The sequence below is a fragment of the Equus asinus genome, chromosome 12 (assembly GCF_041296235.1).
Source record: "Equus asinus isolate D_3611 breed Donkey chromosome 12, EquAss-T2T_v2, whole genome shotgun sequence".
NCBI classification, from domain to species: Eukaryota; Metazoa; Chordata; class Mammalia; order Perissodactyla; family Equidae; genus Equus; species Equus asinus.
Genome location: NC_091801.1, coordinates 18,051,265 through 18,078,888, shown reverse-complemented (window position 1 = coordinate 18,078,888; position 27,624 = coordinate 18,051,265). Strand labels below are relative to the sequence as shown.

At 35.6% G+C, this 27,624-nt stretch overlaps 1 protein-coding gene across 4 annotated transcripts in view; it reads right to left on the bottom strand.

Moving 5' to 3' along the window:
- The window catches only part of ARFGEF1 (ARF guanine nucleotide exchange factor 1), a 157,232-nt gene that overhangs the window by 30,681 nt on the left and 98,927 nt on the right, over window positions 1-27,624 (bottom strand). For all 4 annotated transcript variants that reach the window (XR_011493169.1, XM_044780257.2, XM_070481146.1 and 1 more), the window contains exons 14-23: window positions 26,471-26,672; window positions 22,427-22,538; window positions 21,908-22,113; window positions 21,550-21,634; window positions 16,282-16,453; window positions 13,811-13,962; window positions 9,479-9,607; window positions 8,400-8,558; window positions 8,003-8,153; window positions 3,233-3,323 (exon numbers count right to left, since the gene is read on the bottom strand). Coding sequence is in view for 3 of the 4 variants with exons in the window: in XM_044780257.2 (XP_044636192.1) it covers window positions 3,233-3,323; window positions 8,003-8,153; window positions 8,400-8,558; window positions 9,479-9,607; window positions 13,811-13,962; window positions 16,282-16,453; window positions 21,550-21,634; window positions 21,908-22,113; window positions 22,427-22,538; window positions 26,471-26,672 (1,459 nt within the window). In the remaining variant the exon portion in view is untranslated. The remainder of the gene's footprint in view (window positions 1-3,232; window positions 3,324-8,002; window positions 8,154-8,399; window positions 8,559-9,478; window positions 9,608-13,810; window positions 13,963-16,281; window positions 16,454-21,549; window positions 21,635-21,907; window positions 22,114-22,426; window positions 22,539-26,470; window positions 26,673-27,624) is intronic.

Below are 27,624 nucleotides of genomic sequence, written 5' to 3'. Positions count from 1 at the left end.
TGAAGCCAGTGAAATGATAGAGAACAAAGGCAACAAGGTCAGAGAAGTAGCATAAGGAATCAAACGGGTTCTGCAGACTCAGGGTGACAGTGGAGGTAGGGTAAGCACACATCCCTGGGAAAGGGCAGTCAAATTCCTACTCACTCCGGTAGCCTCTGACGGGTCACTCTATTTCTAGTAATGTTCCACTGAACATAAGCCATATGGTAGAGCACAGCAGTCTGTGGAAGCATTTAAAGTTAAGCCTTAATATACTAAAGGCAGGAGAACAGAGCTATGTTTCACAAAACCAGTCTATGAAATGAATTCTACACTCCCGCTATGAAAGGCACAGGACAGAAGCATGAGAACTTGTGTGTTAATAAAACACATGCCCTGAAAAGCATGGGTAGGAAAAAAAAATTGATAGAGTACTGCTTCATCCACATAATAGCAATGCGGTAATGGAAAAAAATAAAAAGCTTGACAAATCTTAAAGATTCTGGATCAAATAGACTTTAAACTGCATGCAACATATAGGCAGACTAAAGCATTGTATATGTAAAAAGTTTTCACAGTGACAGTATCAGAGGTAACATTTACTTCTTAGACTTAATTGAAAGATATTTATGAGCAAATGCAGTTGGAGAGGAGCTGTACGTATTTTTTTTTTTGAAAGGAAGATTAGCTCTGAGTTAACATCTGCCACCAATCCTCCTCTTTTTTAGCTGAGGAAGACTGGCCCTGAGCTAACATCCATGCCCATCTTCCTCTACTTTATACATGGGACACGTACCACAGCATGACTTGCGAAGCAGTGCCATGTCCACACCCGGGATCCAAACTGGCGAACCCTGGGCCTCCGAAGCGGAATGTGTGAATTTAATCACTGTGCCACCAGGCTGGCCCCTGTACGTATTTTCTAATAGATGAATGTTCTCAAGTATGCAATGAGTCAGTATAAAGCTAGATCTGGTGTGTCTAAAAAACTGTAATAAAACAAAACTATGGTGCTAAGTAACTGTTTTTTTAACTTTTAGAGGTAAATCTTTCCTAGACAAAGTCTATCCCTGCACAGTTTAGTAATACTTATGAAATTGGTCTAGTTTAGCAATGCCTAGCAAATTCTAACCTAGTAAATCCTAGAGGATCAGGTACTCAAGATGAAAGTGCCCAATATTCTCCTAAATTCTACTACACAGGATTCCTAATACAAAAGTAGAGATAATTAGAAAACTTCATCATCTTAAAGTTTTTAATAGAATGACATTTTTTCTGTTAAGAAACAAAAGCTATAAATAATTAAGCCAAGAATTACTTTTCATGTATAGATCCTATAACTTCTTGTAACAGATTATTGAGAACAGTAGGCCTAAGGACAGGAAAATAACATTTTTGTTGGACAAGTATAGAACTTTCCAGGATGATTCCTGACAATATTCTCACCACTGCCTTGAATACCAGATTATTTCACTGAGTTGGCTTATGGGCTAGAGTCAGAATATTACATATGACAATAAACTCAGACATTCAGAAAGGAATTCAGAAGAAATTTAATGAGAAAGTGAAACACACCACACAAGAATAATATAATCTTGCAATAAATCAAAGATGTAACTTTTAATTCTTTCACTATAAGCAAAATTTTAAATATTGAGGTTTTGTATAAAATTATATTGGATTTATGTTTGTAGAAGTATCTGGTGATGATGAGTTCGAGACGTCAAAGTACTAACAGAATTTGTGCTACGATTCCTTTGACATAGCAGAAATTTTTAAAACAGAAAGGCATATCATTTGTTCCAATGAGTGACATGTCTTCCCATAACAAACAGCAGATAGCAGAATAAATCAGAACTGGGTATGGTCATATAAAGTATATTATGAAACAGAAATAGTAGGTAAAATGTTGATTCTTGCTGGAACAGATTATCATAATGATGTTAAGATGATTTTCTGGAAGGCAAGAAAATCTTTTAGAAGAAAGCTACCCTGGCAGCAGAAGGGCAGATATGACACTGCTCTGGAGTCGTACATGCAGGCCTACAGTGGAAAGGTTAAGAGTACACACTCAGATATGCTGCCTGAGCGCACGTTCTGAGGCCATTCCTCAAAATGCTCTATGAATGAAATGGTTACTGCAATAATCAAGACAAGATTAGCCTGGTTGTGGGGATGAGCAAGTTATTTAATCACCCTTTGTCTCAGTTTCCTCATTTGTAAATTGAGGAGAATAATAAAACCCATCTTGAGGCTGCTGATAGGATTAATGAAGTAATACATGGAAAGCCTTCGAGTTATACAGTAGGTATAAGATGACACAATCTTTAACCTTCACAACAAAAAGACAAATGAGCTCCTTCCCCTTTAAAAAAAAAAAAAAAAAAAGGACAGCAAGTGGATATTAACAATTCCTTTCAAGGAAAAAGTTCCAGTTAGTATTTCCAGGGTCAGCAGCCACTGAACACTCTAGTTCTGTCTGTACTTAGAGTAAAAAGCTTTATCTGAAGCAAAGTAAAATCATGGATCAGCATGAGTCTCCAAGCACCAAGGAAAGACTATAGTACAAATTATATTTTTGAAAGTTTCCATCAGAAGTCGTAAAAAATGTCAGTCATGTAAAATGTTAAATTTCAATTATCTGGGATTCATATGAAAAAGGCTAATCTCCAGAAGAACACTAGATATTGTTCTACATACTGGGATTTTAAAAATCTGAAATAAACTAAATATTACATAGTAAAATAAACCACAGTATGCATTTTCTTTTAGAAAACAAACTAAAAACAAGGAATACCTAGTAACGCATATAATATACAAATTCTAAAGGCCTTTCCAAAGAAGCTTATAATGAGAATTGCCAGTAAATCTCTTCATTTTACCATTATGCAGTCCTTTATCATGGACTCAGAAAGACAAATTATACTCTATTTTCAAAGAGGGATTATAAGGGGGGTAAGTTTTATATAAAGGAAATAAAACATTTGTATTTTTTTATCAAGGTTACTATTTTAAATGCCCACTAATATCTACTGTAACTTAAATTTTATACTGTTTATCTTCTTCCATATTCTATGATCTAAAAAGAAAAATTATAGGTACCTTATCATCTAAATCACAGCATATCACAGTATAGTAAGGAAGTTATTTTGGCAATAATTTTTTTATCTTTTCACTACTGAGGAAAATATATCTAAATGCTATAGAATTAAAACAGTATTCATCTGAAAAGGGAATAAAATGAGTACCTTACCTATCTACAGCAACAACAACACTTTGAGAACTGGTTTCTCCAATGGATTCCTGAATACTTGCTATCTGCTTCCAGTCCACATTTCCTCCAACTACCACACATAAAAGAAAGTCATTTCAGTTTGAAAATAATTCAGTGGAAGAATACACTTACAAATCTAAAACACATTTATGAAATCAATTATTTTCCTAACGAAAGAAATAAAACTTTGGGTGAACAATTCTTGTGGCATCAGTGACCTTTATCAAGGCCAAATGTGCTTAATAAGCTACACTAAGTCGTATAACAGACATGGTTATAAAGACATAAACTGTGCTTGCAAAGATTGCACAAATTAGGGGCACTGAGAATTTAGATCACAAAATTAATGACATTATGCATAATTTTCTTTAATGCTTAAGAAACAGAGCACTACCCCCAGTTTCAATGATACCTTCTTAAGATGATTCCAAATTCCATATAATTAGGTCTCCCCTATCATTTAATCTCCAGTCCCCTGTTTACAAATGCTTATTGGAAATTCTACCTGTATGGTCTACCATCCTCTCATTCAAGAGTCACTTATCTCTTCCCCCAAAAGAGTGGTGCCATGTTTTCAACAGGAGAACAACAAACCCCAGTTTTCAAACACTTAATTTACAAACATCTTTGATATCCTTCCCTTCCTCCACTAGTCACTAAGTCTTTCTTTTGACCTGTTTTTCCTATCATTCATTCATTTTCCTTCCTACTCAGTTTCAATTCTTGTAATTAGGCGTATTTACGAGTTGTCTGAATGCTTTCCCTGCCGCTATTTTTCCCCTCTTCAAGCTCTGCTTCATTCTCCTGCCAGATTAATCTTCCTAGATCATCACTTTCATTTTGCTTACTACTACTTTCAAACAAAGTATAAACTTTTCAGCCTAGTGTGTAAGGCAGTTCCCTTCAACATTCTAGCCAGTAGGTGCCTCTTGTCAGCACATCTCTTAACTATCTAAAACTTACCTACCAAGACCCAATTTGAATACTCAAAGAAGGATTCCTCTCCATTGTTCTCACCTTCCACTGAACTAAGTATTTACTTAAATAAGTGCTGCTCAAATCAGAATTTCTGTCATACAGTTTCATATAAATTTCTTCAGGTGTGTTACTGTTGCCTTCTCAGCAAGATGAAAAGTTCTCTAACGTTAGGAACCAAGTCATACACATATTTGTGTATGCGTCTACCTTACTCAATAATAAGTCCAAAGCAGATGCTCAACAAATACTTGTTGACTTGACTCAGTGGACACTCAATAAATGCCCTTAATTCATATGCTTGCATTCACAAACATAATGATGATGTTATTTAAACCAGCTGAACTCAAATTCTATTCCAGATACTGAACAATGTGAAAAAGATGTGATCCCTGTCCCCACAGAGTTAATAATTTATCAGTAGAGACAGACTTACAACCTACTTTAACATAATGTAATGATTATTTCACGGCTTACATGAATTACATATAAGTTTTGCTAAACAGAAATAATTTTGATAGGGGAAGGGAGAATGTGGGTGTTAGCTCTTGGAAAGGCCTCACATATATGCTAAAGGATTAATTCAAATCGGAAGTAGAAGGACCATGATGTGGGAAAGGAGGAAGAAGGAAAAGCAATTCAGGTACAAGGAGCAGCATATACAAAGCAATGGAAGTAGGGAAGTGAACACAATGCTTTAACAAACTTGGGTGTCACCACAATGGAGGGCTTGGCAGGGGACAAGGAAGAAGGGAGAGAACAGTAGTACTGGACGAAGCTGAAAAGAGACTAGAAATAGAACGTGAAAAACTTTGACTGTCATGTTTAAGGTACTACTTTTGAAATCTATTAGACCGTTTAGAAGACTGACGTGATCCAATCTATCTGTGGAAAATAATTCTGGTAATATCTGGAGAACACAGTAACTAACAGGAAGAGATACTGGAGCCAGAGAGACAAATTAAGAGTCTATTTCTATAATACAAGTGAACATGGATGAAAGCCTGAAATAAATGACAGAGAGTTGAGGTAGTAGGGAAATAATGTCAAGCAACATGAAGTTGTAGTACATTATAGGAATTTAATGAATAAAAATCTGTGAGAAAAAATAACGACAATCACCACATAACTCCCTTTGAGTATCAACTGAATGATCTTCTTATAGAGCTTTCTATACCTTTTATATTTAAATATACTAGTTTTTAATCATTAATAATAAAGATATTTAGAGGGATCAAAGAATATACAAAATGTCTAGCAATCCAAAGAACCTACTTCACAAATATGTGAAATCTTTCAAAGATCTGTATGACAGTATAACATAATAAGCTAATAATTTCAGTTTTACCAAATTATTCAAAAGCACAAATATTTAGGTTAACTAAGACCAAAGATGTAGGTGTGAATATTTACTTAAGATTTATATGACCAAGCCACTGAGTTTTTAACCTTTAATATATACCTTAAAAGAATAGTATGCATATGGTTCAAATCAATAATCACATGCTACATATTCTTAATAACTAAAAGTTTCATGTTTCCAAAAAAGTCAAAGTACAGACTTATATCCTATCAGTCAAAAAGTCAGATAAATATATACTCAGCCCTATTAACTTGGTTACATGGAATACTTGGTGCATGGATGCTGCTAATAAAGCAGGATATTAACTTATTTTAGAAAATACACACATACACACACATATACATAGAGACTAGACCAGCTCGATTATCTGTACCACATCCTCTTCCAGCTTAAATTCTGACTATAGCGTCCTGCTGAAGAAAGCATCTCCTGTCTAAGTAGATGACAGGGCACAGATGGACAGGAGCAGACATCTGCCACATTGGGCTATCTGGTAACCAATAAGAGGGCCTGAAGGGAGGGCTTTGCCTAACAGGGGCCAAGTCAACAGACTGGCTCCCTTTAGGATGTAGACTCAAAAATGAGAGACTTGATCAATCAGGAGTGAGTGGAGAATGGAGAAGGCCCAAAAGAGAAGTAGATGATATAAGAGAAAGCCTAGATAACACATGAAAGAGAGGTGGAAGAGTATGGCTGGTCACTTGAGTGGCTTGGAAGCCTGAAATTTTTGTTTTATTTCCACTTTGAAAATGTGTATATTTTTATGTAAATTCCCTTTTCCTGCAGGGAGAAGACAGGCCATCTCATATACTTGCAACCTAGGTAGCACAACAGCAGAGTGATCAAATTAATTTTAACTTGCTTTCAAGTATACTAGTAAACGTTATCAGCAAGTATCATTATTTCTCTTGTGTGACTGAAACTTTTATAAGATAAAATATTCCACTGGTGTTTTATTTTTAGTGTAACCTACTTCTGTTACTTGCCAAAACTGAGCCTTGGAAATTTGCACCTCTCATTATTTTGGCCCTCCTACACTCCCTAAGCCTTTAAAAAAAGAAAAGAAAAAAAGGCTTTCAAAAGCTATCAATGCCCATTCATTTCACTTGCCTGTAAATTTATTCATCTTTATCTCACATTACTTTCTGGAGTAATTATAGTTCTAATGTGCTGAGTTAGATTTTCAGGTTGCATAAGTCACCATGTAGGTACTCAGGGAGTTCTAAACCCTGCTGCTGGGTTACCAAGTTATTAGGTCCTCACCGGCACCTCCCAGAACCACAGCACCTAAGATAGAAATGAGGTACAGACTGCACTGCAGGCTGCCACAGTTGGGTTACCACTGGGAACTAATTGTTCCCAGTAGAACTTGAAGCCACACCATAGTCCTGGTCTTTACTGCTTTCCCTATAGATTATTCTTCAAGCTTGAAATTCTTTTGGATTTCCTAAAAAGTTTTATTGCAAGCAACAATAAGAGAAATCATTAAAAGATAAAAACACAGAAAATACCCAGAAATATAATGTTACAATGCAAAGCCTTTAGAAGGTAAATATTACTAAATCTCAGATGTATTCCTTTCTGCTCTAAGCCCTGTTTCTAGATTTCTTGGTTGGAAGTAAGGTGAAGATGGATAGAGACTAATCCAGACACCACTAATATACCAGCCACTGTACTAAGCTTATTTGTACATACTCTTATCTAATCCTAACAACTCTGTAAGTAGATATTACCATTAGTATGCAAAAGAGAAAACCGAAGGTCAGAGAGTTAAAATAACTTGCACACAGTAAGGAAGAAACACAGAAAAATTCACACCCAGAAGTATAGCACTCAAAGTCAAAGACAGTCTAACCTTTACTTCTTCCCTGGTGGAACCCTTCCCATTTATGACTAAAAATGTACTGTCTTTGGTTGTTCTGTATCCATTTTCACTAATAATTCCCTTTGTTCTATTGGGTTAAATCTGGAAGTTTCTGGCCATACTGAGCACACAGGGAACCGTGGGAAAGTGTCCATATTGGCTGAAGAGTTTGGTTAGATCTGCACACTGCCTTTAAAAAATCTGAAGGTGAATGTTTTCTCCAGTTACCCCAACTATTGATCATCTTATAGAAGCCTTTACTCATTTAAGTTACTTGTTTAGTCTTAAAAGCAGGTGATTTTAAATTGCACCCTTCTCTCACTCCCAAATATGAGATTAAGACTATAAGGGTCATTTAACACTGCAAACTAAACCAGGGAAAAAGACTGAGTTCTCTAGTCATCTATGTTTTTCCTCATAAGGTTAGCCAAAAGGCATAATATCATCTCTCTCTAATTACATTTAATTGCTATGATAAAATTACATACACTGAGCAAGTCAAGAACAATTTTTGATACTTTATAAAAATAATTTAAAAAATTCTTACCCAGACCCAGACCCACAAATTCATCAGGAGCCTGATCTTTTGTTCCAGTTAGAGATCCTTCTCTACCTCTCACTGTTCCAGAAATGTATCGAGGTTTCACTCCAGTTCCTATGAGTTGTGCAAGCTCCAACTGACTGATGCACTTCAGAATCTGAATTATGAAAAGGAAAAAAAAAAATTAAATTCCATGTTAGAAATGTTTACAAAAATATTTAAAAGCATGCAGCTAGGATTTAAACATAGGCTACATTATAAATCACTATAAAAGCTAAATGTACTTATTTCGAATGTACTGAATGAATTTTCTCCCAAACACTTAGGCATATCAGTGATAGAACATTTAGCATTAGCTCATTTTATGAAGCAAATTGCAAAGTTGAAAATAAAGTGCTTATACCTCATGCCATGAATTTCCTAAATAATTTCCATCTGTATGAGCCACTGTGATAAGTGTTTTTATTGTGTCAATGTTCTTCTGTTTCATTTCAGTAATACCAGAACTCACTGTAAGTAAGGTAAATCGTGCTAGTGCCTGGACATACGCATCTCTTTCCAGCTATAAAAAAGAGGAAAGTATATTTACGTGGTTGTAAACACAAGAGAGTGATCTCTACTTCTCTATGGATAAACTCTGTTAACTTGTTTAGCAAGTTTTTAACTGACAAGTCATGAATTACATACAATACCACAAACTACAGTTTTTAAAATTTTCAGATGATAAATGAAGCAGCAAAGGATGAATTTCTAAAATCCAAAACCAATGGAGATGTCAAATCAAGATGAGATTTTAGTGATAACAAATGAATTCATATAGTAAAAAAAAATTCATTGAGCACTTAAATCTCAAGTACTGTGTAGACGAGCAGAAATCTGATTTATAAATTTGCTCATTTTTTCTCTACAGCCACGTTGTGCTATTTTTAAGACATAACATTCATAATGAAATGTGAAATGGGTTTTAAAAAAGAAAGCAAGCAATCTTTGGCTAAAATTGATTATCAAACAAAGCATATAAATTACTAGAAGGGACTGTCTTCAAGAAAACTGTGTACCAGATACTTGGTTCTCTTAATTTGTTCTTAGACTTAGGTAAAGTTATAAAGTGAGATATATATATAAATAAAATATGAAAAAATATACAATATGATTCAATAAATACAAACATGCAATATATTTCAATACAATATTCAAATTAACATTTAGGAATTCAAAGTCTTGGAAACTTTGTATGTAGCTAACATTCTACAGAGAAAATAACTGCAAACCAAAGTTCTGATGATGAATTTTAGACGCATCGGTATAGAACTACTCCCGTCACAACTTTTTGGAAACTTAAACATTAAGACATTTAAATTCCATCAGAAACTTGAAATTAGTTCGTAATAATTCAGACATAAAAAAATAATTTAAACTACAGTAACAGCATAAGTAATTTACATTTTCCACACTGGCTACCAAGGCAAAATTCTTTGTTACCTGAATGCTGAAAATGCATGCAATTCTGATTGCACATCTTATACCTTCCAGGCAAAGAGAGGCTACTTCAGTATCGTCACAATCTTGTAGACCCACACTGAATGCAGCCAGAAAGGGTGTCCAAGCCAACTAGAAAAATTGAAAATTTAAAACATGGACATCAAGTGATAATTAAATTTTACAATAATACTACATTAATATTTCTCAAAGCTTTCACACAATAAATGATTTGAGGAAGTTCTGAAAAAAAGCAATGAGTTTCTCGGCAGCTATTTGAAAAGTTTTCTTAGACAAAGGGGAAAAACTATATAATGCTTCCTGGGCTTAAATAAGTGGGAGAGCAAGACTGTAATCAGTAGATGACCCTGGCATATTTTAAGCACAGCATCTATAACTTATTCACATCAATAAAAAATGGGAATAGTCAACATTCATAAATATTAGTTTTACCCCTGGTTTCAGAACTCATCTCTCTGTAAGCTTTGTCTCTTGCAATATTTCACGGACTTTTTATTTCCAAGAAAATCCTTTCAGTCATTTTCCTACTTGCAACAATTACATTATTCTCTTTTCCTTAAGCCTGCTCCCTAGACATCATCTAGCCTTACTTCTTTTGTAGCCAAATATTTTACATTGAGATATCAGTGACATCTCTGGTTCCAAGTTGGACGAGACTTATATTGGCATATGCATGTGTATGCGTGCAACTGCAATGTCTGAAGCAAGAGAATTTGCTGCTTTTAATAAGTCATGATGATGCAAAACTATGTATCCATACAGATGAAAAATGCTTATACCAGTGTGCTACAGAAATGACAACTGAAATTTTCTAAAGATCTAAAAAGCTTTTAGCATTAAGAAAAACAGAATTACCAAAGCTTTGCTTATGTCAGAAAGTTTAGAGGTAAAAGTTTATAATCCCTAAAAAGGGCACATAAGCCACAGTACCTAACTTCTAGTCCTAATGTTGCCATTTATTTAATCTCTCTGAACCTCCCATTTCTTCCTCTTTTATACCTGGACTGCCACTATAGAGAGATGCTGTGGGAAGTATGTGAAGTGCAGTACTTTTAAAATACCAAGTGCCACGTGGAAGTAATAAATTACACATTCTAAGTAAAAAAACAGCACATCTACTTGGAAACCTGTGTAATATGTTATAAAAGAGGACGTATAAATGGTTCTTAAGCCAGAGAAAAAACGTTTAACTCCATTAGGAATTAAGGACAATTTCTCCTATCAAATTACACCTAAATAATATTTAGAGGACAGTGAAATTGTCCACTCATAACTGTTTAAACCTTCACAGAATATAATTCGGCCATATGTAAAAAGATTCTTAATAATGTTTATATCCTTTAATATGATACCACATTCTAGGAATCTCTCACTCATTCCTTTACCCAATCAATACTTATTTATTGAGCACTTACTACAAGCCAAGAATTGTGCTAGATATTGGGAAAAGTGAACAGAACAGATGTAGTCCTTTGCTTCATGGAGCTTAAAGTCTAGCAAAGAGACAGACATTTAAATTTTAAAATAAATAAATGTATAAATACAAATTGTTATAAATGTAATGAAGGAAAAGCACAGCATGTCATGAAAAAGGACCTAATCTGGATTAGAGGGGTCAGGGCAGAACTCTGAGAAGTTATCATTTAGTCAGGGGAAAGAAGGAAAGAACATTCTAGACAAAGGACACAGCTTGTAAGAATGCTCTAGAGAGAAAATAATTTAGGACATTCTAGAAGCTGAAAGATTGCCAGTATGACCGCAGCATAGTAAAAGACAGATGAAATCTAGCGATGAGTTTGGAGAGGCAGGTGGAGCCAGACAACACATGGTCTACAGACCCTACAGACCTTCAGGATACCCCACAATATCATGCAAAGTCAATGAAGGGCCTCAAGGAAGAAGGTAACATTTCATTTTGTATTTTAAAACGATCACTCTGGTCTTTGTACATGGATAAGAGGAGCAGAAAAGTAGGCATAAAGATGCCAATTAGGAGGACGCTACTGTAGAGTGAGAAATGAGGGTGTCCAGAGAGGGAAAAGGCAGTAAGGAGAAAGATTCCTCAGTCTAGTTTAGAAGATGTTTAAATAAACTATAACTAATCCAGAGAATATATCATAAAAGGCATTTATGAAGAATTTTTAATGATATGGGGAAATACGTGAGAAACAGCAAGATACAAAATTCTGTACATAGTATGATCACAACTGCTTAATTAAGATAAAAAAGTAGTATATAAACATCAAAAGAAGTTTTTTCTGAGCGGTAGAATTACGGCTGCTTCCTTATTCTTTTCTTTTTTCATTCCCTGCCTCCCCACTAACAAAAATATTTAGGAAGAAAAAATAAAGGTATAAGATTATTCAAAACAAAACAAAAAGGTGCTTTATAAAATTTATTTCATAATAGAAAGTGTTTCTTATATTTCAACATCATTTTCTAAATTATTTCAAAAGACAAGGCCACTTATACTCCACTATTCCTTCTAACATCTCCGTAGCCCCCTACTCTCATCCTATAATTCTTCATCAACTTTTAGGAATATCATTATCACAAAGTCCTTAAAGTAGGGGTAGAAGTAATTGCAAAATTTTAGAGCTAAAAGGAAGCACAGAAATCTTGCAGTCATCTTTTACTCCCCACACATATGTGCAGTTAAGGTGTGAATGCTAACTGCAGTTAAGATCTTCAGCCTCCACAGACCATCTTACCCTTACCACACTGTCTCACAACTGGAATATGCTTTACCCAGTTTCTCTTTTCAAACTTGACTAGAGTCCCCTCCACTTCCCTACAATCCTTATGATGCCCTGCTTGCTTCTTTTGGAATTTGGAGAAAGGATAGAAAAAAAGAATAGGAAGGTGAAGAAGGACTAGGAAATCAAATTTTAAAGAACCAGTAAGTACAGCAGACCTCCTTATACACGGGGGATATGTTCCAAGACCCCCAGCAGATGCCTGAAACCACAAATAGTACTGAACTTTATATATACTATGTTTTTTTCCTATACATACACATTTGAGGTGCAACAGCAAAATTAGCACAAATTTCTTTTTCCTTCTTTGTAATTTCACAGACAGAAGATTCGTTGTTACTGTAGATCTTAGCGACTTCAGCGAATGATTTTTTTCTTTATTAAGTCAAGAACTTTGACCTTTCACTCTTTCTTTCCTTATTAAGTCTAGAACTTTCACCTTGAGCACTTTACAGCTTCTCTGGGCATATCCAAATTGTCAACATCACTACTCTTGCACTTTGGGGCCATTATTAATTCAAATAGGGTTACTTGAAGGTAAGCACTGCGATACCATAACAATTGATCTGATCATACTGAGAAGGCTACTTCGTGACTAACAGGTGGGTAAGGCATACAGCATGGATATACTAGACAAAGGGATGACTCATGTCCCAGGCAGGACACAGTGGGTCGGTGCAGGATTTCATCATGCTACTTACAACTGCGAGCAATTTAAAACTCACAAATTGTTTATTTCTGGAATTTTCCATTTAATATTTTCATACAGAGGCTGAGTGCAGGTAACTGAAACCACGGAAAGCAAAACTGTGGATAAGGGAGGACTACTATATCACTCTTACTAGATCAACCTCTGAGCATAAATAATGCTCCCTTTTGTTCCTTACTCTACTTTCTGGGCTCTAGGCATAATCAGAACCCTTCTGGGCCAGAAGCACTGAAGAGCTCAAGATCACTTTGAAATTTTAAGTAACTCCAAAGGTTTAAACAGAACTCATTTAGAGAAAACCAGGCCAAGGATTAACAATCATTCTCTGAAATCTTGCTATTCTTAATTCTTAAGATCACACACCTATTATTTGCTAATAGTGCATAATTTTTCTCATTGTCTTTAAGAGAAAATTTCCATACGCCATGTCCTATATAACACGGCTTTTGCTTCTGGGTCTACATTAATGGGCTGTATCACTAAAGAGCCTATCATTAATGGGCTACATTATTTCCTTAATTTAAGAACATGCTGGGGGGCCAGCCCCATGGCATAGTGGTTAAGTTTGGTGCGCTCCACTTCGGCGGCCCAGGTTCATGGGTCTGGATCCTGGGCACGGACTTACACTATTTGTCAGTCATGCTGTGGTGGTGACCCATCTATAAAAAAATAGAGGAAGACTGGCACAGATGTTAGCTCAGGGCTAATCTTCCTCAAGTGAAAAAAAAAATAAGATGATTGGCAACAGATGTTAGCTCAAGGCTAATCTTTCTCAGGGGGAAAAAAAAATTGCTGAACAAAATTATACATAAATGTATAATGCGACCAAAAGTTATTAGTAACTCTTACCTTAAACATGGGTCTCACATGCTCCAAATGTGTTGCACTTGTAAAAGGTGCCTGAACATGGCTCACAGCCTCCATGAGCGCTTTAGCTGTCTTAGCCATCTGTTCCATTTCTAAGTTATACAGAAGTCTTCTCTGTTTTTCACTGGCTACATCTGAAAAACAAATACTATTAGCATTTAAAATATAAAGCATTTAAAAATGCTATTTTGATATCTTACTGTAAAATAACAAAGATCACAAATTAATACTAATTAAAAATAGTTCTAACAAGCCAGATACAAAAGGTCACATAATGTATGATTTTATTTATATGAAATATCTGGACTGGTAAATCCATAGAAACAGAAAGCAGACTGGTGGTGGCAGCCAGGGGCTGGGGAGAGGGAGAGAATGTGAAGTAGCTGCTTAAGGGATACAGGCATTTATTTTGGGGTGATAAAAATGCTTTGGAACTAGACAGAGGTAGTGGCTACACAACAGTGTGAATGTAGTAAATACCATGGAATCATTCACTTCAAAATAGTTAATTTTATGTTACACAAATTTCACCTCAAAAAAGAAAAACAAATCCTTAACTAGGAGTTAGGGATAAGCAGAAAACATATGAAAAGGGAAGAGAGTAGGTACAAACCTGTCATAATGAAGGTATTAGGGAAACAACTCAAATATGGGATAAGAGAACCAGAAAAAAGAGGTAAAAGGCAATGGCATCCTTATACGACATACGCTTGAAAGACATTTCCTGAGTTAACAAGAAAATAGTAGCCCTGACACTGCAAGATGATCTTAGTATTTCACCACACCACCAACTCCTTCCCATATCCAGCTTCTCATTGATTTCCTACCCCCATATACAAAATAGGCCAGAGAAAGAGGGATATGAAAATGTTATAATGTGGGTAGGAGGAAGAAAACTGAATCAGAATTGGCATTTACTTAGGTGTGAATACACAGTCTTGATCCATCTATGTAACAATGTTACAAGCAAAAGTGCTGAAAACAGCACTACCAAGTAAACTGCTGCCTGGTACTGGACTGCAATAAGCCAAGGATGCCAAGTTCAAGATTTGGGTTTGCCACTTTGGGTTTTTAGTGTAGAGATTTAATCAAAGTATCTACACCATACTCAGTTCACAGATTCTATGATTCTAAGTTTCTTAACCTCTCTGGATTTCAGTTTCCTCATCCATAAAATGAGGGAGAACTTACTAAAATTCTTTAGAATCATTCCGTGTATTATGCCAAAGATAAGGCCAGTTTATACTCCACTAGTCCTTCTAACGTTATCTTCCTAGCTCCTGGCTCTCATCTCATAATTCCTCATCAACTTCTAGAAATATACATATCACAGAGCTTTCTTGCTTTTGTCCACAGAATAGCAACAAAATTCTGTTACTGTCAATAGAATTCTGCTGCTGCAATCTGTTTTGTTAGCTAAAGCTTGAGATTACATTTCCAAGTGGAAGTGCTCAGAATGGCAGGAATCCTCTTTCTATGTTATTGTTATGTTCCTGAGCCACTACCCTCACCTCATTCCTGCAGTCAGATTTTAGCTCTAATTTAATCACCATTGCCTAAGTGTACAGAATGTCTAGAATGGAGCGAGGCCCACAGCTGGCTCCTAATGCTGGCTAGATCTAGGAACTCTATAGTGATGTAATTTGTGGTGCATCTGAAGTAGTGATTCCCAATTCCACAAGCTCCCCCTGACTAACTTTCCCCATCTCCTTGAATCACCCCTACTTCCAGTTTCCCTTTATTTGTAACAATAGATGAACAGATGGAAACATGTTGTTTGTAGATGATGAGAAAGCAAAAGAAAAAAGACTGGGAGTTGAAGTCTGACTAATGGGGTTGCCTAAACAATCTCTCTGACCTCTAAATCCATGCTGAGACTAACTGCTAAAAGGACAAGTATATACTAAACGCATACTAATCCATACATATTATGTAGCATTTTCCATTAATCACTAGTCAGTGCTATCTTTCTTTAGGATTCAGAAAAAAATACAAACAGTTCAGCAAACTGTATGCAGGCACACCTCAGAGGTATTGCAGGTTCAGTTCTAGACCACCCTAATAAAGCAAATATCACAATAAAGTGAGTCATATGGATTTTTTGGCAGCCCAGAGTACATAAAAGTTATGTTTACGCTATACTGTAGTCTATTAAGTATATAATAGCATTACATCTAAAAAAAGTACATATCTTATTTGAAAAATATTTTATTGCTAAAATATGCTACCTATCGCCTCAGCCTTCAGCAAGTCATAATCTTTGTGCTGGTGGAGGGTCCTATAAAAAAAATGCAGTATCTGTGAAGGGTGATAAAACGAGGTATGCCTGCATTATAATACATCTTATTAGAATAAACAACACTTGATTTACTCTAGACCAAGTGAAAAACAATCAAGTTTTTCTCACATTTTTCCTCCTGAACAATGAGATTTCAACTGATTCAGATACTTACTTTGCTTACTTGATTTGGTAGGGATTGTTAGTTCTTTCGTTTCTTTCATTGAGATCTTTTTCCCAGCTATTTCATTATAGATGGCCGATAGATACTCTTCAGGAAGGTCTTTGCTGTCATTGATACCTCTATTCATCTTAATGTACTGTTCCTTTGTCATTTTATTTTTAACCTAGAAATGAAAAACCGTTATAATTCCTAAGAATTAGCATAAAAAGTTCACTCGTATGTTAAAAATTTGAATATTCATATAAGAAAATTCATAAATACTTAAGGACAGGAAGTGGAAAACATTCAACAAAACATACAATAAAATGAAAAAAGGAAGTCATAGAAAATGAAGGCAATGTAGAACAGACACATCCTGGCATATACTAATTCACCTTGCTCTGATGTGCACGTGAATAATTTGCAATAAGAAAACAGGGAGACAATAATTATTGGGTTTTGGCCAAGGTTTAAGAGCTCTAGCCAGTCTTTAAAAAAGGACCACGACAATTATTAGAAACACATGGTACCAAAAAAAACTCAAAGCTTAGTTGAGAAGAACATAAATGTGGTGCAAATGCTTTAACAGCTGATTTTATATAAAAGTGGATGCAAGAGTAACAACTGAAATTTATTTAAAGCCAGATAATAATCTGACTGACTCAACATGGCAACTGAGTATTAGGTGATCAGGGTAAAGTATCCATGGAATGTTCTCTCTTGTTTAAGAGCACTCTGAACAGGAATATCCTACTGCACACCTTGATAAACTAGTGGAGTACAGGTTTGCAGTTTGTAAGGTGTAGCCCTGTCACCAAACTTTGGAACTAGCACAGCCAAAACGTTTATACTTTTTATCTCCAAAAATCCAGGTGGACAAAACCCAGAAGTCTTATGATATCTCTGAAGATACACTTATTTAAATATATTCCGACCTCCTCCCATAAAGAATTTAAGACAACTCTAAAAATAAGGCTCCTGTAAATTTGTAAGAAGGTGCATAGAGTAATAATTAAGCAAGTCATCATAAGTTTGCAAAATTAACTATAGAGAAACCAGAATGTCCAGAGGATATAATCAGAATACATCCACTCATTGAGTTCAGATTACTCTGCAAACATCTTTCTAGTTTGTCAGAAAGGGTGAGAGGAGCACTTTTCCTACAAAAATGTACAAATATTACCATAAAAGTTTTCAAATGTAATTTATTACTATTCAAGGGGAAAAAGCTCTAACATATTATAATTTTAAAAACTCGTCTTGAGTCAAGGCACTAAAAAAACATAAAAGAAAGCTATTTCACCTGAAGCTCTGATAAATACTAAGAAAACAATGACCCAGGAATACCAAAATAAAAGATCACACAAGTGCTGCCAATAAGAGGCTAAAAGAAGATTAACGTCACCTGGAAATTTTGAGCATGGCATATGTTTAGCATCATGCCAACTGGAGACCTCTAAGAAAAGTCTTGGTAGAAAATATGCAGTAATAGTAAAGTATGTTTGTAGATCTGGGTTGGGAGGTAGGGGTGGGAGATCCCAGGAAGTGGGAGTAAGGAATACATTAATTTCAGGTACCCAAAATAAAAATGTACTGCTCAAACAGAATAATTCTGCCACAATGGGATTCCAGAAGTAGTATAAAACAGAATCTTACTTTTCTTCTCCTGCTCATCTTCCATAGAACACTCTACTCTTGACTTTTATTCTCACGTGCTTGAATTAAGCTGTGCCTAGTTTTAGTGCTTAAATCATTTAAAGCCAGTTGTTACTACTCATGAAGATTAATATACACAAAAAAATTAAACGTGTTTTAAATATACCTCAAATTTAAAAAAATCATTAATTCTCACTATATATAAAAGGTAGTCTAACTATAAATATTCTAGGTGAAAAAGGAACACAAATGTCTTGTTAAAGTTCATCTATATAGGGGCCAGCCCTGTGGCCCAGTTGTTAAAAGTTCCATGCACTCCACTTCAGCACCCCAGGTTCATGGGTTTGGATCCCAAGCACAGACCTACTCCACTCACCAGCCATGTTGTGGCGGCATCCCACAAACAAAGTAGAGGAAGACTGTGCAGAAGTTAGCTCCGAGCTAATCTTCCTCAAGCAAAAGAAGAAATGAGGAGGATTGGCAACAGATGTTAGCTTGGGGCAAATCTGCCTCTCACACACACAGAAAATTCACCTATATTGTAACTTTGAAAACAACTAAGAATGAGAAGAATTAGTCTTAAAGGATTCGTTTACAGTTAGCTTTTTTCTTTAAAAATGATGTCATTTGTTATAGGTCATATGATCCTGAGTCATAAATCTTAAGGAGTCACAATTAAGCATTCAATTTTCTAACAGGCCAGTTAGCTTCACAGAAACTCATACGCTGTTCTATAGCTGCAGGCTGCTATCAGCACATGAGGCCAGCCAGCAGTCTGAGGGGGAGCGCTATGACTATGAGCAGTTACCACTGCTAGATTAGGACTCCAAGCACATGTTCTACAGACAGGAACTCGTGCCACAAAGACAGGATACTGTTCTCAAGATAATACTCCCTAACTGGGATGTGTTCAGAAACTTTTAACAATCTGGGTACTATGAAAGAACATTAAAGGAAGTTTTAATATTCAAAATAACTTACACAAGAAGGTACATATGTATAGGAAGATATGACACAAATGCATATATAACACGTTGATAATTCATTTCTGGAATAAAATTATTTAAAAATGTAACATTCTAAAAAGAAAGGGAGGTAGTAGAAGACATAATCCTACTTTTGGGTTAGACCGAAAAACCAGACAGAAAACTCTGAAGATACCCAAATAAGCTATCTGTAGACTGCTTTATAAAAACCATGGAAAAAGTACCATGCTAGATAATGAAAACCCTAAAAGTGAGCTGCTTTTGCTACACCGCATGTAACATGCGAAAGGAAAATTTTAAAAGATCAAAATCTTAAATGACTTTTTAAAAAACGTCTATATAAAACCAAGTAAATCCCTGGTAAATGCATAACTGTTGAATTCTGATGTTTAAAACCAGGAGTAACTCTGTATATGATCCCTCTACCATATGTTTGGTATAAACTTTCCAATATCAACCCTGCCTTAAACATCTTAAAATGCACAAAAAAAACCCCTATATTGCAAAGGTTAATCTCAAACTTTAAACAAATTTTAATTTTTCCAATACTCAGATTAGTAATAAGTATATAGTTTATTTCAAATCCTAAGAATAATAGATATCATTAGATTCCAATCCCTAAGAAGTACTAAGAAATTCTTGCAAATAGGTTAATTTTTATAAAGATAATTTCCCCTAAGTATTCCAAGGCATATTTCTAGAAACTAAGCATAAAATACCTAAGACTTTAAAAATAGCTTTTTCCTAGTGGATATCAGAAATTAAGTGATAGTTTCTTAGTATTTACTGGACAGCCACATGTAAAAGAATGAAAATTGACCACTCTTTTTCACCATTCACAAAAATAAACTCAAAATGGATCAAAGATTAGGCCTGAAACAATAAGGCTTCTAGAAGAGAATATAGGCAGTACCCTCTTTGACATCGTTTCAAAAGAATCTTTTCAGACACTATAACTCCTCAGATGAGGGAAACAATAGAAAGAATAAACAAATGGGACTTCATCAGACTAAAGAGCTTCTTCAAGGCAAGGGAAAACAGGATTGAAACAAAAAAACAGCCCACTAATTGGGAAAAAATATTTACAAGCCACTTATCCGACAAAGGGTTAATCTCCATCATATACAAAGAACTCACACAGCTTAACAACAAAAAAACAAACAACCCGATCAAAAAATGGGCAGAGGACATGAACAGACATTTCTCCAAAGAAGATATAAGTATGGCCAATAGACACATGAAAAGATGTTCATCATCACTAATCATCAGGGAAATGCAAATCAAAACTACACTAAGATATCACCTTACACCCGTTAGATTGGCAAAAATATCCAAAAACCAAGAGTGACAAATGTTGGAGAGGTTGTGGAGAAAAAGGAACCCTCATACACTGTTGGTGGGAATGCAAACTAGTGCAGCCACTATGGAAAACAGTATGGAGATTTCTCAAAAAGTTAAAAATAGAAATACCCTATAACCCAGCCATCCCACTACTGGGTATCTATCCTAAGAACCTGAAATCAGCAATCCCAAGAGTCCCATGCATCCCTATGTTCATCACAGCATTATTTACAATAGCCAAGACGTGGAACCAACCTAAACGCCCAGAAACTGATGATTGGATAAAGAAGATATGGTATATATACACAATGGAATACTACTCAGCCATAAAAAAGGACAAAATTGTTCCATTCGCATCAACATGGATGGACCTTGAGGGTATTATGTTAAGCGAAATAAGCCAGACAGAGAAAGACGAACTCTCTATGACTCCACTTATAGGTGGAAGTTAACATATAGACAAGGAGAACTGATCGGTGGTTACCAGGGAAAAGGGGGGGTGGGGGGAGGGCACAAAGGGTGAAGTGGTGTACCCGCAACATGACTAACAATAATGTACAACTGAAATCTCACAAGGTTGTAATCTATCATAATCTTAAAAAAAAAAAAACAATTATAGCAATATATTATGTAGAAAGTGAAATTCCCACCCCCCCCCAAAAAAAAAAAAAAAGAAGGAATTAGGAATTTTATGAGGCCAATGAAATTTGTACACTTTCTGGATATCTGATATTTAAAAACTATTGTTAATTTTTAGGTGTAATGATATTATGGTTATGTTTAAATAGAGTATTTCTCTCAGGGATAAATATACTGAAATAAATACACATGAAACGATATGATACTTGGGATTTCCTTCATAACGACCTGGGGAAGAGAAAGACTATAAATAGACTAAGATTGGCCTAAGTTGATAATTGCAGAAGCTGAGTGATGGGCACATAAAGGATCACTATACTAATCACTCTATTGTTTAAGTCTGAAATTATACAATGTTTTTTCATGCTGTAATAAATATAGGCAGAAGAACTATAAGCATATTCTTAGATTAAAATTTGTCTTCAGCTTTATATAGCTGTCAACTTAAGACAGACAAATACAGATTTTACAGATATTTACAAGTCTAATTACCACCAGAAATTGCACTTGTAAAATGTACACTACACCACATTACCCCAATTTGGTGACTGGTTTAACTAAATAAGATTAAAATTCAACTATCACTTATTGAATTCAAGAGAGTTTATTTAATTTTTACTATTTATTGTAAAACTGGCTTGAAAGAAAACATACATACCTGTGGACTGTGAAGATCGGTGGTCAGCATGATAATTGAGTAAGCCAAAACATAGGCAGTATCTGCACTAGCAAAAAGAGTTTGTCTGGAAAAATAAACGTATCACGTTATAAACATTTATTGTTTCACAGTTTCATTTAAACACATCCCTCAAACCACACAGCACTTTTAATTTTCTCCTTCAGGACTCACGTTCTATCTCACATTACAATTTTTTATGGAATTGTCTTATCATTTCAGGATCATAGACAATCTAAGTTCCCTGGGGTTAGGGATTATGAGTCTCTTGATGCTCCCCAGCACAGCGTCTTGGACATAGCTAGCAAACAGTAAGTACTTGCATTTGAACCTTGCTTACCCTTGGTTGCATTCCAAGTATCTTGCAGCAAATTTTTCCATCAATCGATCAATTTTTTGAGCTTCCCCTGGAAGACGGAATCCTTCCAGAAACATACGAAGGGCTGAAACAAAGTCCTTTCCTGAAAAGTCATGTTGGTCCACATAGGCATACATGACTTCTTTGTTAAATTTATCATTATCTCCCAGGAACTCACCCACTTGAGTCTAAAGAATAAAAGACAGAAACTAATATCCTAATGGAATGGTACATTTGCCACACAGTCATTTAAAAAGCAGTTTTTACTACAGGGTTAACTATTTCAAACATGAAGCTAAAAGATAAACATACTAAATGTGTTAAAAAAAAATCAGGATATTCTTTTGAGTTTAGAAAATTAAAAAGCAAAATTAAGAATATCTAGGTTATTCTTTAAGTTTTACTTACATATGCAGGAGGGCACTTTAAAGGGGCAACAATATGTATCATTATTAACTTGAAAAGAAATTTTATGGAAAAAAATGAAAATAGTATTCTTACAGAGTCTAATCTTTCCTCTTGATGTAAGAATTGGGCAATATCTTCAGATGTAGTGCCAAGCATCCCTTGTTCTTGGAGGTACTGTATTCCTCTCTTTGGTTTCTTATTAAATCTAGATGATGTTAATGATATAGGAACATTAGAAATAGAAAACCATTTGAAAAGAAGATCTTAAACTACGGTAAATTAATTTTCTAATAGCACTCAGAAAATAGATTATTTAATATAATCAGTGTGTGAATATACAAAAAATGTACATTGGGCAACGTTTATTTTTGTCTCCTTAGAGTTTCAAATGGAAGGCAATCTTTATCACTGATAGTGATCATTTCACAGACAATTTCAGATAATGCCATGGAGTAGAAAAATCCTTACTTGAGTAAGGACATGAATATTAAATATCTCATACTTAATCTATTTATTCTCCTTAATGCTCAAGTAATCTTGCCTCATTCTATATACATCCATTGATTAATTCTAAGTTTCCTAATTTTAAAGTACAGAACTTGAATTTTGGTGACAGTTTTAACCACAATCTAACAGCATTCTTTCCTTTATTAAAAAAACTCCAGATACTCAACATTTTCAAAATGAAGTCCAAACTGACAGACTGATAGACTGACAAAACGTTTCTCAATATGGCTCCAGTTTCTCTCTCAACCCTTCTTTCTCATCTACTCCTGCTCACCCTATCTCATGCCCTAAACATAATGCACTTGCAGAGTCTATTTCCTCTGCATGCCCTTTACATGCTCCCTTCCCTGGGGAACTTACTTCACACTTAAAGATCCAAGTCAAATGTCACCTCTTTGTTTCCAAATCATTTACCTTCTACTTCTATTGTCCCAATAATTACTCTGGTACTTCCTCACCTGTCACCTAGGTACTGCAAGAGTTCTTAATAGTCTCCCTCTCTTGTTTTGCTCACATTCTAATCTATCCTTCAGGCTGTTGGCAAAGTCATCTTTCCAAAACAGAAATTTGATGCTGCTGCTTCTCTGCTTAAAATCCTTCAGTAGTAAGCCAATGCCAAGAGGAACAAGACAAACACTCCTTCACATGGAGAATAATAAGGCCTTCTGTAATCTGGACCCAACTAAGGCTCTCATTTCTCCTCCTGCTATTACCCAAACCCTGCCCCTGCCATGCTGAACAACAGTTCTCAAATGTTTTCCCTTTCCTCTGTGCTGCTGTACATACCATTCTCTTTGTCTGAAATGTCCTTTCCTGTTCTGTCTTCCTAATGAGTCCCCTGTCAAGTCCTAACTCAACCATCACCACATATATAAATTAAAATAAAATATTTTTCACTGAGATAAACACAACCTCTGCTCTTTAGAAGCTCTGACTGGAATTGAAGAAACAAGATTTAAAAGAATTATAACAGTAAAAATGCAACAAATTAATGTATTCACAAGGTAAGAAGATAGCACAGCAGAGGAAATGACCAATTAATAGAAGCGGTCATGACACATTTCCTGGGGAAGGTGACTGTGGAAATGATCTTTGAAGAATGATTGCAGCTTTTATAAACAGTAAGAAAAAACATCCCAGACAGCAAGGTACACGTCATACTAATAATACATGAAAACATAAAACAGCATGATATTATAACAAATAGCTCCGCACTGTTAGAACAATGAGGTGAGATAAAGAAGTGATGAAGCCTAGGGTCCAGAAGATCCAAATCACAAAGGGTATTACATGCTATTACAAGAAGCTGAGGCTTTATTCTCCAAAAGCAAGAGACGGGAGAAACAGAAGCAGACTTTCATTTGAGAAAGATTATTCTAGCTAAGTGTGAGAAAAGACTAGTGAATAAGACCAAAGAAAGGTAAGCCAGTTAAAAGATTATACTAATCATGGCAAGAAATGGTGATGATCTGATTTGAGAGAACTGTGGGAGATGGAGAGAAAAGAATAAATTGCAGAGTTATTTAGGAAATAGAACCAACAGGATTCAGTGACAGATTAGATACAAGGAGAAAATCTAAGGTAACTACCAGTATTCTAGCTTATAAATTTAGTAGCATGCTGGAGTTACTAGCCTAAATAAGAAATACAGAAATCACAGTTTTCTGTTTCTTTTGTTTTTGGTAGGACGACTGGGGAGTTGATTATGAAGAGAATGAAGACTGATAAATTTAGTTATTGACACGGTGATTATGAGAAGCTTTGCAATATCCAGTGATGTCCAACAGGCAATTACACACACAAGTCTGGACTTCAGTAGAGGTATTTATGTTAAAAATAACACTTGTGAGCTGTGAGATGTTAGCCCATAGATAGTAGCTGAAGTCATGAAAAAGAGCATGATCATCTAAGGGAAGTTACAAAGTAAACAAAGAAAAGGGCTAAGAGACAGAACCCTGGAAATGCTAAGATGTATGCAGGGGATAAAGAACCCCTAACAAGACTGAGACGGAACGGTCAGAATGGTAGGAGGGACGGGACAGAGTGCTGTCATGAAAGGAACAGTTGTAGAAGATATACTGGGAGCACAGCAACACAAGAGCATTCTCATGAAAGTATGAAGCAGAAAGGAGTCTAGTGGCTAAAAGGAGGACTAGAGGCTAGGATGACGCCCACTTTGAAGATCTGTAAAGACTCCCTCTCACTCCTAAGTACTTCACATAGAGTTATCAACACTCTATTATGGACGTCACACAGTACTACAGTCATGTGCTACATAACGTTTCAGTCGACAATGGACTGCATATGTGACAGTGGTTCCATAAGACTGGTACCATATAGCCTAAGTGTGTAGCAGGCTATGCCATCTAGGTTTGCGTAGTACATTTTACAATGTTCGCATGACAACGCATTTCTCAGGAAACATCCTTGTAATTGCATGGTGCATGACTGTATTTTAAAAAAATACTTCGCCCATATTTAGACTGTAATCTTGAATACAATGACCAGTGCCTTCATGGTTCTTGGCACACAGTCCCAAATACCAAATATGTGTTTGCTGAGTGACAGCAGAATTTCAATATGAATATCTGTTTACACATACTAGACCATGAGCCCCTTAAAAGCAAGGACTGTTTCATTCATCAAGTTTCCACAGGACCTTGCATAATGTCTAGAACAGATGAGACTTTGATAGATACTGAATGAAAAATTAGAATGAAGGAATATCAATGGCTATTTCCTGATGCAATTTTGCAAGGTTTTATAACAAAGAATAAGTGTACATTTTGTGACAAAAACTTTTTTTAACAACACTGAAAAAAAGGGTACTTGAACAATCACCAAAAGGTACTGCTTAAGATTCAGGAAGAAATGCTTTACAGCAAAAGTAGCAAACCAAGTAAACATGCAAGGGAATTTTTAACTGTTTACAGTGCTAGATTCATGGAGAAAGGCCAGCAAATTCATTTTTCCTTATAGCATCTCTTTGAAAGAAGAGATGAGTGATAAGAGGAAGGAAAGTAGCATGTCAGTGTTTAGACAGGAAATAGTCTGGGAGCAGCCTGACATCACATAGCTTAGTGGGAAAACTGATTGCACAAGATCAGGGACTGGCAGAGTAGCCAGGCTGGAAAAGAGATTACCACCTTACCAAAACATAAAAATGACATCAATAACAATGGCTCAATAACACGAGTAGCACATTTGTAAACCAATTGGAGAAAATATAAAATCTATAAAGGAGCAATGCTAGCTATTAGAAGTTTCATACTTTAAATTTTTGAGTTGTCACCTGCTTAGGAAATACAATGGGGCCTTTTATAACTGAGCTAAATGAACAAGGCAAAACTGCACAGATGATATTCATCAACAGCATATAAAATATGGTGCAAAATTAATTTCATGTGTATTACAAAGGTATGTTTGGGCTAGACTGCAGTGAAGAAGAGGAGCGGAATAAGGAGAGCTGCTAGAAGTCTTGGATCCAGGGGAACTACCCATTTCACTGACTGAAAGGTGGTAAGAAGGGAATAAAAATAATCTGAAGATGTAGAGAAACCCAGGGCAAGGGTGGCACAGCACTGGCAGAGGGATATTCAATAACATTTCTCCTTAAAATCAGACACTTACAAATCTATCCCTTGTTCTATTATTTCTTTTTGTTGTTTTAGGACCTCAAATTGTTCTGGATTATCAGTGCCAGACATCTGTGTACTATAGCTGCCTATTCCTGATGATGATGTTGACTCCAGAGAATTTAAACTTCCATATCTGTTTATTGTCTCAGGCTGTTTAATTTCACTCGTCTCTTGCTCTGAGGGTTTTTCCTGACCTGTAAGTAGAAAAAACTGATACAGTAAACTATTCTGTTAAAGGAAAAGGCAAAAAAAAAATTTCAAATAAGGCAAGATATTTCAATGTCATTTAGATATCTACTTAATACAAATAAAATATCAGGTGCCATAACAGACAATATACTTTGATATTAAAACACTGCAATGAGTATGTGTACACTTTGCACCATTAAAAGGAGTTCTTTTGGGGGCCGGCTCTGTGGCTGAGTGGTTAAGTTCGTGTGCTCCGCTGCGGCAGCCCAGGGTTCGGATCCTGGGCGTGGACATGGCACCGCTCGTCAGGCTACGTTGAGGCGGCATCCCACATCCCACAACTAGAAGGACCTGCAACTAAGATACACAACTGTGTACAGGGCGGGCTTGGGGAGATAAAGCAGAAAAAAAAAAAAAATAAAAAGATTAAAAAAGAGAAAAAAGAAACTCTTTAAAAAAAAAAAAAAAAAAAGGAGTTCTTTTGGCAGTTGCAGCGCTGTATATCCACTGGGTTTCCACTCTCAGCTCATGCCTCATGAGGAACAGTCTTCCCTCAAAGAAGTCCTAAGATCACACCAGGGGAGCCCCGCAGCTACGAGTTGTCCTCTGAGTAAAAGTAAATGTCAAACACAAAGGAACAACTCAACCTTCTCAAAACATACTGGCTTTTATTTTCTCAAAGTATATAGGTTTTTACATTTTTCTTCTATCATAATCCTTTAAACTGCATAAAAACGCTTTAACAATATTCAAAATATTTTTAGGAAGATTTAGAAAACAAAAAGTTTGGATAACTAAGTGGGGAAATTCATAATTTTAAAGTTTGTTATTTAACTCATAGAGAATACTTCTTCATCAGCTAAATGAATAAAGATGTCATGAAACTGGCTTAATGGCATCTGCAACTATCCTCCAAAGTAACATTTACTCAAAAAGACAGAGTTGTAACTCAAAATG